Consider the following 15,412-nt stretch of genomic DNA (forward strand, 5'->3'; position numbering starts at 1 on the left):
TTTCTGAGCTTGAAGTCAGAACGGGATCACAGTGCAGTTGGGATCTGATAGCAGGACAGAGTCCGACCCTATCACAATGTTCCCAGCAGGTAGGTAGTTCCCACAATGTCAAAACCACCTGAGAGAACCTTCAGAATAAGCCAGGGGAGTGGCTGATGCTTGTAGATCACTAAGGGAAATGTAGGAGGACAAAAAACGTTTATTACTTGAGGTAGCAGCCCCATCTCTTCTCTGCCTTATAAAAAGTATAGTTTTGCCAAAATGCCAGAATTCCTCAAGAGAGCTCTTATCTACCCTGACCTCTGTCACCTGAATGTCAGTGCAGGCTGCTCCCATGATCAAGCAAGGGCACAGTCACTTGCCAGCATGCCTAATCCTAAAAGGAGAAAAGGATCAATGAGCTCTCCTACACAGACCCCTGGGCTGATCTGGTATCTACATCTGTTTGGTTCTGACTTTGACTACCAATTCCTCTCTAGCTTATACACGGAGCTTCCTCTCTGGAAGGGCTCCAGGGTTTCCACCTTGACCCAAGAGGAAGGACTTCCTGCTGTTTTCCAGGACTCCTAGACTAGGGTCTTGACAGCAACGCACAGGCTCTACCAGACTTTGTGATTTCAAGTCATTGGGGAAGATGTGCATTTTCTTAAGGACCATTTTCTCTAAGGAACCATCATCCCACCATGGTTGTCTATATTTTCTAGGTTTAAAGCTAAATGACAAGTTAATGGGTGCAGCACACCAGCATGGCACGTGTATACATATGTAACTAACATGCACATTGTGCACATGTACCCTAAAACTTAAAGTATAATAATAATAAAATAAAATAAAATAAAAAAGAGTATAAATAGCAGCAGCCACCACCTATTGAATGACATTTGTGTGCCATGCAACAAACCTCATTTTCCTGGGCTCACGGAATCTTTACAAGAGCAGGAATAATTGTCATCATTTTACATATGGGGAAACAGATGCTGAAACAAGTCGAATAACTTATTCAAAGCTATAAATATCCAAGGAAATCATAAAATAGAGACTCAGAATCATATCAGCCTGACTTTAAAGCCCATTCTCTATCTCCACTATGACCTATATGACTGTCTATCCATCTTAATCAGAACTGCTGGACAACTCAAATCAAAACTCCAAAAATTACCTCCAGCCCTATTAACTGAATTCTGCCACAATCGGCCTATTTAATTAAAAATAAAGACTGGGCCCAGATAAATTTAGTGCCACAGAATTCTTTTTGCATCTGCAAACCATATTCAACTTCAAGTTTGCCTGACATCTCCAGACTCCATCTCCTTCCATCTGCCAAAAGAGTGAGTTACATTTTTGTCTCCGCCAAGATGGCAGACTACATACCCTGAAGGACTTCACCAGCTGAACCAACTAAACTGCTGTATTCAGTATATAAATAAAAACTTTTGAAAACTGTCACAGAGCTAATAAAAAAGGAAGAAAGAAAGTCACAGAGGCCAAAACAAAGTGACTGCAGGGATCCCAGGAAATAAGTGAGCACCAAAGACAACAACATCCTGAAGATTTCTGATGAAATGTAGAGCCCTTGAGCTTCCACCCTGATGGTTGCACAGGATATAGGGGGACAGAGTTGGGGAAAATTATCTTCCCAAGATGGGTACCTTAAAGCAAATCCCTATATAAAGATTTGGCCTAACATGTGATGCCCTCAGTGTTAGAATGAACAAAAAGAAGGAGGTTTGCTCAAGGCATAGAAAGAAAACTTTCATGTTCAGACCTTGTCACCAGCTAGAAGGAAAAAAAAATCTTCCTTGAAAATCCTTAAAGAATCCTTTCCTGAGACTTCACCTGGCCTGTCCTAGGTCTGATTGAGCAATCTAGTTTAAAAATACTTAAGTAAATAATGTCAAATAATTTTCACTATTTCCAAGGAAAACAAGCAGTGCATAGCCAGAAGCATGCATTAAGAGACATTGTTCTTAAAAAAAAATAAAATAACACAATAAAAGAGACCTTGCTCTTGCCATAACCTTCTTCTCTGAAAAGTTACTACAAGTTCTATGTTCACACATTTCATTCCAAACAGGTATGATCTGAAAACTTCAGTTCAGCTCAATAAAATGATCAAACATTCCTTTCTCTTTTCCTTTCTTTTTATTTGCTCTTTCTTGGTAATATCTCCATCCTCCTGCCAGTGGATGGTGAGGGTTAGAAAGAGTAATAGTACTCCCTATTTATAGCTTTTATCTCTCTTCTTAACCCTCTCTTGTCAAACCATAAACTTTCTCAGCCATGATTCAACTTTCAGGATCTAACTACCTGAGTTTAGGTCCCAGCTCTGCCATCTACTCTCTTAGGAAAAGTTATCAGACCTTCCTGGACCTCAGTCGTCTCATCTGTAAAGCAGACTAATAAATTAAAGCAAGCTCAAAGGATTGTGGTAAAGATTAAAGTGACAGTGGATATAAAAGCTTAAGCATTTTAACTAATACATAGTAAATGCTTGTATTACTGACTTTTCAATTTCTTTTAGATCAATGGTTGACAAACTAAGGCCAGTGGACCAAATCTGGCCCTCTACTTACTTTTATATGTCCTATAAGCTAAGAATGGTTCTTATAGTTTTCAATAGTTATAATTTAAATTATTATACTTAAATGAACTAAGTCTACACATAACATCCTTGATTTTACCTCTTGGCTTGCAAGGCTCAAAATTTACTAGCTGGTCCTTTACAGAAAAAGTTTGCCAACGCTTATTCTAGATGATCATAGATTTCAAATTACACAGCAAAGATGGAAGTACTCAGTTTTCAAATTGTAATTCTACATACTATTTGGAAGGAACAGACCTAAAAATCTGCCAAAGTGCCAAAGGGAGGTTTAGAAGATGGATTAAACCATTTGCTGTTTGCAACTGCCCACAATTAAATACCTACCTCACAAAGGCCCATTTTACACAATAATGTTTTGAGAATAGAGCTCTCTGTGGCTCCTAGATGATGTGTGGCTAAAAAGAGAAAAATGACATTCTCTGCAATGGGAAAGAATGAGAAAGCAAACGACATCCTCGAAGCTGGAGAATGAAGAACCACAATCACCTGAGACAGAGTGGCATATTTCTTGTTCCAAAAATTTGGGAGCATGCTAAAATATAATTAACAGTATTGAGATCAAGCTGCTCCAGACAACAGGAAATAAAAGCCTCTCTATAACACAAGCTGGGAAGTTAAATAATCACCTGCGTTTCACATTCCCACTATACTCTGAAGTGAAAAGCTAATGCTTCAGATCTGAGCCTCAGTCTCAATCGTTTTCTTACAAAAGTTTTCCATCTCTCCTTTCTAGAAAAAAAGGGGCTTGGCTTAGCCAAAAACCCAGTTTGAAATAGAAACATTGTCTTCAGCAGCACAATCCATGGGTCCAAACTATAGCCTTATCTTGCAAACACTTACCTACCCACCAATTTTTTTGCACATGCCATGGCTGATGGTAGGGAGCAGTCTTAGCTGCAGGTACAATAGGATTAATGTATCATTTTCACTGTTATTAAAATTCTTCCTTTTGCAGAGTATAATGTCTCTTAGGCCCAACCTAATTCTTTCTTCGCCCTAGGCTGGAACTCATGTCCACGACTGATTGGTATCATAACAACAGCATTAGCCACATTTTCTATATTTTCAGTGTCTTTTTCAACAAGACTCAGGGCTTTTCATTATGAATATACACTTTATGAATATATATTAAAGCCCTTGGTTGTTTACACATTTGGCTCTGCCACTCAGTATGAACATATCTAGGGTAGAAAGTATGTCTTTTTCACTATTGCCTCTTTGTGCCTAACACAGTGCCCAGCAAACGGCAGGTCCTCAAAAGATGCTTGTTAAGTGGATGATGGAATGGAGAGGAGGAAAAGTGCAGAATTATGAAACCGAAGGTGTTGAAAGGCAAACTTTGCCTCCTTTGCTATTTAACTCAGGACCAGCCTTGAAATAAATTATACATTAAAAATGTAATATAATGCCTTCCTTTGACAGTAATCTGTTCCTAACAATAGCTATTTTGCCCCTTCTGATTATTGGCAATTATTCTTACATCCAAAATGCATTAGCTTATAAGAGCAGTGGCTCTGACCATAGATCATCTTACAGTGTTACTACTTTAATAGCCAATAGGCAAATTCCTTTTCCACTCCCACGGAATCTACAGTGATACATATTGCCTCTTGCTTCCAAACATTTTTCAAGTAAACATTATGATACAGCTTAATAGCATCAAAGACAGGAATGGTTATGTTTACTATTGGTAGTCCTATTTTGAGTAAGAATAAAACATTTTTGTAGTAACATATAGCAGATGCCAAGGCTAAAAATGTTTCCATTATAACATATCACTCCAAATTCCAGAAAGGACAGAAAAAGAAATGAAACATCACAAATGAAATTTAGATACCTACTTTTGCAGTCATCTTGGCCAAAAGCTCTTGTAAATCCATTATTCCTTGCACCAGGCTTAAGAAATCACTGCAGGTTGGGCAAGCTCAATAAAGAAAATATAAAATATATATATTTATATTGTGCTAATATAAGAAATAAAATTTTAAAACAGTAGATATGTGACTATGTAGAAGAGTTTTGGGGGTTTTTTTGGTTGATATTGCTTTGAAATTTGAGTGAAATCACAGAGGATTTCAGGTCTGGATCTTTTCCTATTTTAATAAGCAAAAAGAAAGGAACAGAAAAAGGCATTGTTAACTAAAAAGAAAGGCAACATGACATTTTAAAGTTAAAATTAAACTCTCATTTTTATAGGGAGGTAACTTAAAAAATGTGAAGTATCATAGAAGAAGAAAAAGTAAACTCTCATCCAGGTCAAGAATCTTAAGGAATAGTTTTTAAAAATATATATTAAACATATCTTTCTACATCCACCTATAGAAACTGCTAATGTAACCCTCTTCTTTTCAAATTTTAATTCAATAAATGATATGGGTTGGCTGCATCCCCACTCAAATCTCATCTTGAATTGTAGCTCCCATAATTTCCACATGTGGGAGGGACCCAGTTGGAAATAATTGAATCATGAAGGCAGTTACTCCCTTACTATTCTTATGGTAGTGAATAAGTCTCAGAAGATCTGATGGTTTTATAAGGGGTTTCACCTTTCACTTGGCTCTCATTCTCTTTGCCTGCCACCATGTAAGATGTGACTTTGCTCCTGTTTTGCCTTCCACTATGATTGTGAGGCCTCCCCATCCATGTGGAACTGTGAGTCAATTAAACCTCTTTCCTTTATAAATTACCCAGTCTCGGGTATGTCTTTATCAGCAGTGAGAAAACGGATTAATAAAATAAATGATACATATTTTTTTAAAGACACAGAATTATATAATGTAGATAATAAGTTCTCTTTCACTATCCCCAGCACCTCAGAAGTCAACACTGTAAACAATTTGGGTCTATCTTTCCAAATATGTTTCTCTGATATGATCAACAAGTTATATAATATATCACAATGCTTTAAGTTGCTACTTACTGCGATTTAGATTTGGACACTGTGTTATATATCCATTCGGCATAAAGATGATCTTCCCATCTTGGATGATCCCCTTGATAATAGAAGAGACAGGTGGCAATCAAGATTACAGTTACCAGCTCAAATGGCCCCTATGCAATCACATACTCTTGGCAGGTCAGATTATTTTTCAAAAAAATTGATTCATTCAAAGGGTGAGCTGGCCTTAGTACATACTGAACTACTCTAAAGCATCCTACTTTAGGAATCTTGAATTGTACATTTATGTGGAGAAAGCTCCAATTAGTTACCACTAGTTAACGCCAATTATAGATTATAACACCAAAGATACATCAGTAAAAAGTATTGATTCAATAAAAATTCTCCTTAATGCCCTAATCATCCTGGAATATTAAATATTGCTGATTTACAGGATTTTTTTAAAGTGGGAAGAAATATAATAGAAACATATTACACTAAAATTTTTCTACTGATTCATTGAGCCAAGGAAATAAAATTAGACATTGGGAAAATTCCATAACAATCCTTGTTCCTCAACTAATTGAGTAACATGAGTCTTTGTTGATGAGTCTTAAGACAAGAGTAAAAGGTGGTCTTTTAATTCTGTAATTCAGTCTGGAAGAATAGCTCAAATTTAAGAAAGTCATCAGGGCTGTCATGTCTCTATGAAAATATTGACTTGGCTTTTGAATTTTTCAAGTTGAATTTCAAGATTCTGTTGTTAGGGTTTTTTCTGATTTGATGGCAGAGATATTACAGAACAGATGGAAGATGTAGAAGCTGGTTCAGAATATTGAGCTTATTCTATAAATAAAATATAGGCTTAAGAGAGTGCTGCAAGTCTTTCAGAGGGAGTAACATTTAACATATATGTGCTCACCTTCTAAACAGCAGAAGGCAATCAGCAAATGCTGTTTTTGGCTTATTATTTCAAGAAAAAATATTAATTGGAAATATTAATAGAAATAACAGAATCACAGCACCTCTTCCACAGAATTATATGTTTATTAACCTCTTCCTCTTCAAAGATGATGCAGTGTTTGCGATTATGAGAGAAGACAGCCTCCCCATGGGGAAGAAGTTTCTGCCACTGCTCTTCAATATTAATTCATAATCTTTTGCAGAGGAATACTAGGGAGCAATTAATGGAGCACAATCTAAATGAATTAACTTCTCTCTAGGATGAAATTACTCAGTCTTTCAAAACAAATTAACTCTTTTGAGAGGCTATCACACCTTCAAGCACACGTGGCAATTTGAGACAAGCATGGATTAGAAGTCAGGGAACCTGGTTTCAAGTTCTGGATCTGTCTCTAGCTAACTGCGCAGACTTAGGCAATAAGTTAGCCACCTTCTATGGGCCCCAGTTGCTTCATCTGGAAAAGAAGTGCTAGATGAAAAAACTAAAGATCCACCCAGCACTCATGTTCTAGGTCAATGAAACAGGCCTCCAAACTGAAATTGTCACATTTTAGACATCTGTGCTTCCATTACTTTTCAAATAATAATAATAAAAGAATGTAAACAGACAAAACCATAGATTTCCATCTTATGGATTTCCTGGAACATGGAAAAATTCAGCGCTAAAACAGAGGCTCCTAGGCAAACCAGGACAGCTGGTGATGCAGAATTGGTGGAAGTATATGTACAGAAAAGGATCGGATCCATACCTGTTCATCAGAAGACCCTAGTTTATTTTTATTTTTATCATCCATGGAAAAGGGTACCCAGAATCCTGGAGCACATGTGTCATGGTGTTAAATCCCTTTCCAAAACCAAACTGAAAACTCATTTTAAAATAATACCCCATTCCACTAATCCTAAAGCAAAAAAATACAGCACACAGCAGTTTTCCTTTTCCTTTTCAAGTGACCTTACTCATTTTAGTGACATTATGATTTACAAATCACCTGCCCTCACACCTTTCCTCTATGTGCATTTCTCCTCACTTCCCTGTCTTTCCACTTTTAATCTCTGGTACCTGTGTGCGTATGTTACATAGATCATTAGGCGAAGGTCAATGATGTTGACTTGAACAAAAAACAGAAATAAAAGCTGACAGCTTCCCAATGCTCATTAACACAAAAACCCAAAGCACTTGGTATTTTTTATAAGGAAAGGTCATAGAGGTGAGCCCACATACTGGCATGAAAATGTGTTCTTACCAAATGAATCAAGATGGGAATGTTAATTTATTTGAATGGTTGTAAGTCAATGCTGGATTAAAAGAAAAGTGGTGATACCCTACAGATACCATTTATAATCTAAAGATGTCTGAGTGCATGTGTGTGTATGCATGTGACTACACATATTTATGTATATCGCAGCACCTTCCCCAGAATAAGAATCAGAAGGTCTGGTATTAAATTGCTATATGGACAATTTACTGCCAGGACATTTGCTGATAAAAGAAGCATTTGCTAAGCACGTAGTTTCCTTCATAAAACTACAAAAGAGATTTTATAATGTATAAAACTACAAAGGAGCTCAATCAGCCTTATTCCTCTCAAAAAAAAAAAAGTATATATATATATCATCTATGAGGATTTCCACAGATGAAAATGTGCCTTTCAGCACTACAACTTCTCCCAAAGGAGATAAGGGATAAAAAGACAAAATTTTTATTATTTCTCCTCATTTAACTCTAAATGTATCTACATTTAACTGAAAAATGCAACTCTATCTGGGCCTGTATTAGCTGACCTCATTTGATCTCCTTTTTTCAGACCTATGCTTTATTTCATATTATTCATTTTGGCAGTGTTTCTCAAACTTCAAGTTCCTGAGAATCACCTTGAGTATCTGCTTAACATTCAGATTCTTGCGTCAACCCAAAGGATCCTGTTTCAGTAGGATTGGAGTGAGCCCAGGAATATTCATTTTTTTAAAAAAACCTCTTCCAGATGATTCTGATGAATGGTAAAAGGACCTCACTTTGAAAAATTCTGCTCTATTGTCAACCATTTGCTTCTTTTGGAGCAAGAGGGTTTACTCATTAAAAGTTCACAATGGTTAAAATTATTGCATCCAACTCATATATAAATAGAGTAAAATCTTACTGATTTGGAACTGAATAAAACCCAACAGAATTACTAGATTGTATTATAAACACCATGAATGCAAAGATAATATATTTTCATCTTAGTATCCCCTGAAGTTCCTATTGTAGTAGATTTCACATAGTAAACACAATAAATATTCTAAAGCATCGAATTATTGAAAACTATGAATTATACAATACTGAACCACATAATTTTGAGCACAGTTAGGATCTGTGAAGATCATGTAGGGCATTAGTTTTTAATTTAGGGTATATATCAGAATTTTGGAAGAGGTTGAAAGAACAGTCATGACTATTTTGAAAACTGTCTTGAGGTCATTTTGATACTTTCCATAAGAACTACTTATCTAGGACCAGATTACCTGGTCATATGACCTATGAGAAATTTAAGGCTTTGATACTCTAAGTAGCTTTTCTAAAGGATACCTTAATCCTAGGCTATATACTACAGGGCTACTAACTCTTGAAAACCAAAAATAAAGTTCTAAGGCCCCCAACCATCTGAATGAACCCCCTTCTCTCCGCCAAGGGCATTCCAGAGTTAACCAGGAAGTCTAGTTCAGGCCATGATGAAAAGGAGTTGAACATGCTTCATTAAACCCCTCCAGCATTTACATCAACACAGACCTTAAGTCTAATGATACACATTTACAATATATTCTCCCTGAAGCCTGCTACTTAGAGGCTTCATCTGCATGATAAAAGCTTCTTCTCCACAACCCCTTATCAGAACCCAGACATTCCTTACTACTGATAATGCTTTCAACCAATAGCCAATCAGAAAAATTTTAAATCTACCTATGACCTGGAAGCCCCCACCCTTCTGGTTGTCCTACTCTTCCAGATCTAACCAATGTAAATCTTACATGTACTGATGGATGTATTATGTCTCCCTAAGATGTATAAAACAGGGTATACATGAGGACCACCTTGGGCACATGTCCTCAGGACCTCCTGAAGTTGTGTCATGGGTGCATCCTTAACCTTGGCAAAATAAACTTTTCTAAATTGATTGAGACTTGTTTATCATTAGCTAGAGACAGATTCAGACACTTTTTGATTAACACTCTAAAACCAGTGCTGGGTCACTACAATATGCTGTAGGTAAAAATATATCATTTAAGGGATCCCCTTAACATGAACTAACAACATGTTGCTACAAAGAGGTCTTGTTATCAAAATGAGATTTTATCTTAATTGCCTTAATAGATAGATACTAATCAAACATGCAAAACTATTTGTATTAGATAAAAATAATTTGCTAAGACAGTTTTTCAGTGCTAGAAAACAGAAGTCTTTTTAGGTAGCCTAATATTCCTCCCCTCCTCCCCCCGCCCCCCGTAATCTTATTTACACTATTAATTTGCTAAACAATCCATTTTCTTATTGTTAGTGTAATGATGAACTTCAGCTGATCTGAGGCCCTAAATAAATCCCTAAGGTGCAGAGCCCAAAATTAATAAGCTTTTACTATTAGTACGGATGGACGGCAGAAAAATTGATTTTTTTTCCTGTTGTTTAATCCACCTGTTGCCACACTGTACCTCCTGCTGTCAGCTCACCATGCACTGAAAAATAAATTTGCACCAGGTACATTGTATATTATGGATTTTTAATGTTTAGGGAACTAATGCCCATTATTTCTATTATTCCTAGAACGTTTCTCATTTTGCATTAAGAAATATAGAAAGATGCAATTAAAAAATTAGAAAATTATCCAATTAGGTCCCTCTTGTGTATGCAATAACTAAGATTAAGCAGCTCTTCTAAACATGCAAAGCTTTCTGATACAAATGAAAGCAGCTTCACCACCAAATGCTAATTCTTTTTTAATGCTCTTATTTCCCTGCAGATCTCTGTTTACATTGAAGAAAATGGTTCTATTTTTTTGTATGCTAAAATACTGAAACAAATTGCTTTGAAAGAGAGAGGAAAAAGGGGTGGGAGAGTTTCCTGCTGGGCATGTAAATATATGGATGAAGATGTGTTCTGTTTATAAACTGGCAGGGACTCAAGCTTTGGAAACAGGCTAACAAAAAGTAGGACCTGGGAAACTCACAGGGAGGGTTTTCAAAATGCAACCAATCATGTACTTCTGCCCTGAAGACGTTAATAAAATATTCCAGCATGCAAAACCGCCAAGAAAGACACTTTTCGATCAATAAAAACTGTCAGCTCATTAGCATATCATTAGCTGTCCTGCTGTTTCCAAAGTCTTAATGCACAGAAATATTAATCTTCAAATGTGTAAGATTCCCCAGTTCTGTGACTTTGACTTTCTGCATGAAAGGAAAAATAAGAATTAAAGACGGGAGGAATCCAATATAGCTTCTTTTTCAATGTGCCTATAAACATATGTTTACCATCTGTGGAATTATGGGAAGCAGCTGAGGTAAACACAACAGCTGTGGAATTTTTAAAAAGTTGTTATCAATTTCACTTCCCAGTGATACCTCAGCTGTTAGAGGAGACAGTGATGTCCAGGTAAGGGAAAGCTTTCAGACCCAAGTTCACCAGACAGACACAGAGACAGAGAAACAAAGACAGGAGAGCCTTGGCCTCTGTGAAAGGCTTTGGAATGAAAAGTCTCCCTGAGGCCTCAACTATTTAGAAATTGTCAGAACACTCAACCCCTGAAGCATCCTTATAACTTACTTCGGTTCACCTCGGCTCATTTTTTTATTTTTCACCCTCTGAAATTGTAACAGCATAATCAGCTTAGAATGCATCAAAGGGAAATTGAGTGGGTAGTCAACCATCCTGATAATGAAAATCTATGACAATCAGAAGATTCAGATAAGCCTATCACTACTGGTCAGCTTTTCTCAAATGGATGCTGTTTTGAAGTGAAGAAATTCCCAGCTTGTGTTCTGTGTCTGAGACAGGAATTACCTAATGCTAGAGGCTTATGTACCAGGCACCAAGCAAGTGATTCCATCCTCTGCTATTTAATCAGCAGCACTTTTTTTGCACTACCCACAAGGATCCACAAGGGTCCAGAAATTAGGTTTGACAAGTGAGGAGCTTTTACTTTGCATATAAAGCAACATAATAATATTTAAAATAGAGAATAATGTTATTTTAACCTGAAAGCACATCATAAGCATTTTTAGTTCTGGAGCAATTCAGCAGATGTGGTTGTTGAATCCATGAGGCAGCATGTACAAGATAAATATTAAAAGCCTGGAGCTATGCTGAGTCTCACCTGAGAAGTGGCTGCCTCTTTTTCAGGGAGATTTTTGTAGTGTTGAATTGATCAAGAGGTAATTTCTGTAATGAGACACTGACATATTTCCCCTACCCCAGCAATTTCTTCTCATAAAAGGATGGCCAGAAGCACTGCCTGGCATCCAGGATTCTAAGGAGAAGATGAGTTTTGAAAGCTGCCCCATGGAAAGTATCTTTGTAATAAGCCATTCCCTGAAGCCGCCCCTATTAGGAAGCAAGAAGAACCGCCTTGCTCTCTAGGAAGATGGGCTGTGTGAAACTGCCATCGCCTTTTGACGTTTCCACTGGGATCACCTATTCTTTGAAGCTGGAAACCCAGAAAAAGACAAATTCTGTCTCCTGGTGGTACTTGGTGTAGTTGAATATCATGTCTCCTTAATCAACACAGTGGTAACTGTGACAGGGTAAGCCCTTAATAAATATTTGTTGAATGAAGGAGCAAAGACTTTGAAATCATAAAGAACTGAGTCTAAATCCCATTTCCATCACTTCTGGGCTATATAAGGTTGGCAACTTCCTTAATCTCTGAGTCCAATTGCCTGACCTATACAATGGGGATAAAAATCACTAACTTAGTAGGATTTCTCTGAAGGTGAAATGTAATTAACTGAGATAATATACGCAGGGCCAAAGTCTGTAACATAGGAAGCATTCAATAACTGTTGGTTCTGTCCTCTACATTCCATAACCCACCTGTGCAGCAAAATGATTGTCCAAGTCTCTGAACGCTCTTTGTGTTATCTGTCTGTACCAGGTATTTGAGCTCAAGCACAAAGTTCTTTATATCTACAGAGAATCATACACTCATCAAGCTGGAATAGATAATAGGAAGAACTGTTCTCTCTCTCTTAATCATATCCTCATAACTAAAACAGAAATTCCTAAAAGACAGGAAGAGTGCCTTCATTTCTACAGTATACAGTTAAACATACAGGGAGCATTAAATGCCAAGAAATGCATTTTTATGTGCTTAAATACTAAAAAGGGATGGGGACATGTGTTACAAACGTACTATGTGCAAGTTGCTTTTAATACATATTCTTATATAATCTGCATTACCTTCAGGAAAGACATCTCTGGAACTTTACAAATAAGAAGATAGATTCATAACTGGTACATTCATTCATTAACAGTATATTGTCTGCCAGTTATTTACCTGGTACTTCTAAGCACTTGCTGAATGAGAGATAGTTCTGACCCTGGTGAAGCTTACAATCTAGAAAGACCAATGATGAACAAATAAACACCCACATAAACTATACTTAGAAACTGCTACATAATTTGCAGAGTCCCTTGTTCAAAATTTACTAAACAATTGAAGAGGGCAACAGCATGGCATTAATCTAATCACAGGACCTTTCTAAGCACCGCCCCCGTGGGACTGCACAGGCTGATGGCCCATGAAGCCAGCCCTGCCTATACTCTCAAACTGCGGTGAGTGCGAGGACGGAAATGGAGATGTTTCAGTTGGAAAGTATGTGATAGAATGATTGCAAATTGATTCCCCATTTGTACTCACTCATCTTGAAGAGTGACTTTGTACACCCTCACTTCAAGAGGGGGAGTCTGTTTCCCCACCCCTTAAGTCTGGGGCTAGTCTTGTGACTTGCTTTGATCAGTAAAGCACTGTGGAAGCTATGGTGTACCAGTTCCTAGTCTAGGCCTCAAGGGTCTTGTGAGCATCTACTCTACCTTGAAACATTGCCGAGCACCACGGGAACAAGCCCAGGCTCGCCTGTTAGATAATGAAAGACACATGGTCCAGTCGTCAACATTGCCCCAGTCAGGAGTTAATCACCATGGGACTAAGACTATCCCAGTTGAGTCAGCCTTTGGCCAACTCCACCAGCCAGCTACAGGCATATGAGTAAATCTAGAGGGGATCAACCAAGACTGATCCTTATCAACACAATTTTTCAGCAGACCTGTGAGCTTATTGATATAAGCCCCTGAGTTTTGGGGGTTTGTTGTGCAGCAATAGCTAACCGATACATGCAGTAATGGTGAAGGACCTGCAAAGAGAGGGTGCTCCAGGAAAATATCCTGCACGTGTACCCTAGCACTTAAAATACAAATTATAATTAATTAAAAAAAATAAAGAAGACAACATTTCAAACAACCGAATGAAAACTTTCCTGGGCACAAGCAGGTGAAAAGGCCCTGTTATGTTCAAGGAACTATAAAAAGAGTAGTGTGGCTGAGGCATGGTGGGCAGAAGAGAAAACGGCATGAGAGAAGGTTGCAGAGGAGAGCAAGGACCAGATCTTACACTGGTTTGACATGCAATAGAGAGTCACTGAAAGAATTTAAGCAAGAGAGTAACGTCACTGGCTTCAAAAAGCAAAGCAACACAAGTTCAACAGCTATAATAAAGAGGTATGTTCAGGATTCAAACTCAGATCTCCATCCCTTGAAACCAAGATTCTTCTTCCCAGCCCTGGAGTTCTTGTTATGTTTCAGTCTAAAGCAGGTCCCAGAACCAGTAGCATCACCATCACCTGGCAGCTTGTTAGAAATGAAAAGATTTGGGTCCCAACCTAGGCCCACTGAATCAGACTTTGGAAACAGGACCAAGCTACCTGTTTTGTTTTGTTTTTTAAAATTTTCCATTATAAACATTTTAAGTGCACAATTCAGTGGCATTAAATACATTCACAGTGTTATGCAACCATCACCACTATTAATCAAACTTTTCTATTGCCTCAACAAAAACTCTGTAACCATTAAGCAATAACTCCCATGACTCCCGCCGCCATCCCGTTAACCATTAATTTACTTTCTGTCTCAATAAATGTGTCTATTTTTGATATTTCATATAAATGGAATTATAGAATAGTTGTCCTTTTGTGCATGGTTCCTTCACATAACATATGTTTTTAGGGCTCGTCCCCATTGTAGTACGTATCAGAACTTCATTCCTTTCTTATGGATGAATAATATCCCACTGGATACATATACCAAGTTTTCTTTATCCATTCATACATGGGTAGACATTTGGCTTCATTCCATCTTTTGGGTATTTTGAATAAGGCTGCAGTGGACACTGACATACAAGTGTCTGTTTGAGTCCCTGTTTTCAATTCTCTTGCCTATAAACCAAGGAGAGGAATTGCTGGATTACATATAATTCTGTGTTTAAATTTTTGAGGAACCAACAAACTGTTTTCCACAGCAGCCGCATGATTTTATTTTTTAATTTTTTTAATCAACATTTTATTTTTATTTTAAATTTTATTTTTAAATTTTACTTTAAGTTCCGGGATACATGTGCAGAATGTGCAGGTTTGTTACATAGGTATACATGTGCCATGGGGGCTTGATGTACTATTGACCTGTCCTCTAAATTCCCTCCCCTTGCCCCCACCCCCCAACAGGCCCCAGTGTGTGATGTTCCCCTCCCTGTGTCCATGTGTTCTCATTGTTCAACTCCCACTTATGAGTGAGAACATGTGGTGTTTGGTTTTCTCTTCCTGTGTTAGTTTGCTGAAGATGATGGCTTCCAGCTTCATCCATGTCCCTGCAAAGAACATGATCGTGTCCCTTTTTATGGCTGTGTAGTACTCCCTGGTATATATGTACCACATTTTCTTTATCAAATAGT

At 37.5% G+C, this 15,412-nt stretch overlaps 1 protein-coding gene and 1 long non-coding RNA gene across 4 annotated transcripts in view; one reads left to right on the top strand and one right to left on the bottom strand.

Annotated features, from left to right (window-relative positions):
• The window catches only part of NELL1 (neural EGFL like 1), a 926,144-nt gene that overhangs the window by 658,739 nt on the left and 251,993 nt on the right, over window positions 1-15,412 (bottom strand). For both annotated transcript variants that reach the window (XM_002821956.3, XM_002821957.4), the window contains exons 6-7: window positions 5,523-5,595; window positions 4,444-4,526 (exon numbers count right to left, since the gene is read on the bottom strand). In XM_002821956.3, coding sequence (XP_002822002.3) covers window positions 4,444-4,526; window positions 5,523-5,595 — 156 coding nt within the window. The remainder of the gene's footprint in view (window positions 1-4,443; window positions 4,527-5,522; window positions 5,596-15,412) is intronic.
• Window positions 1-15,412, top strand: part of LOC129048666 (uncharacterized) — a 46,388-nt gene that overhangs the window by 3,267 nt on the left and 27,709 nt on the right. The window lies entirely within an intron of this gene.

This window comes from Pongo abelii, chromosome 9 (genome assembly GCF_028885655.2).
Source record: "Pongo abelii isolate AG06213 chromosome 9, NHGRI_mPonAbe1-v2.0_pri, whole genome shotgun sequence".
Classification (NCBI taxonomy): domain Eukaryota; kingdom Metazoa; phylum Chordata; class Mammalia; order Primates; family Hominidae; genus Pongo; species Pongo abelii.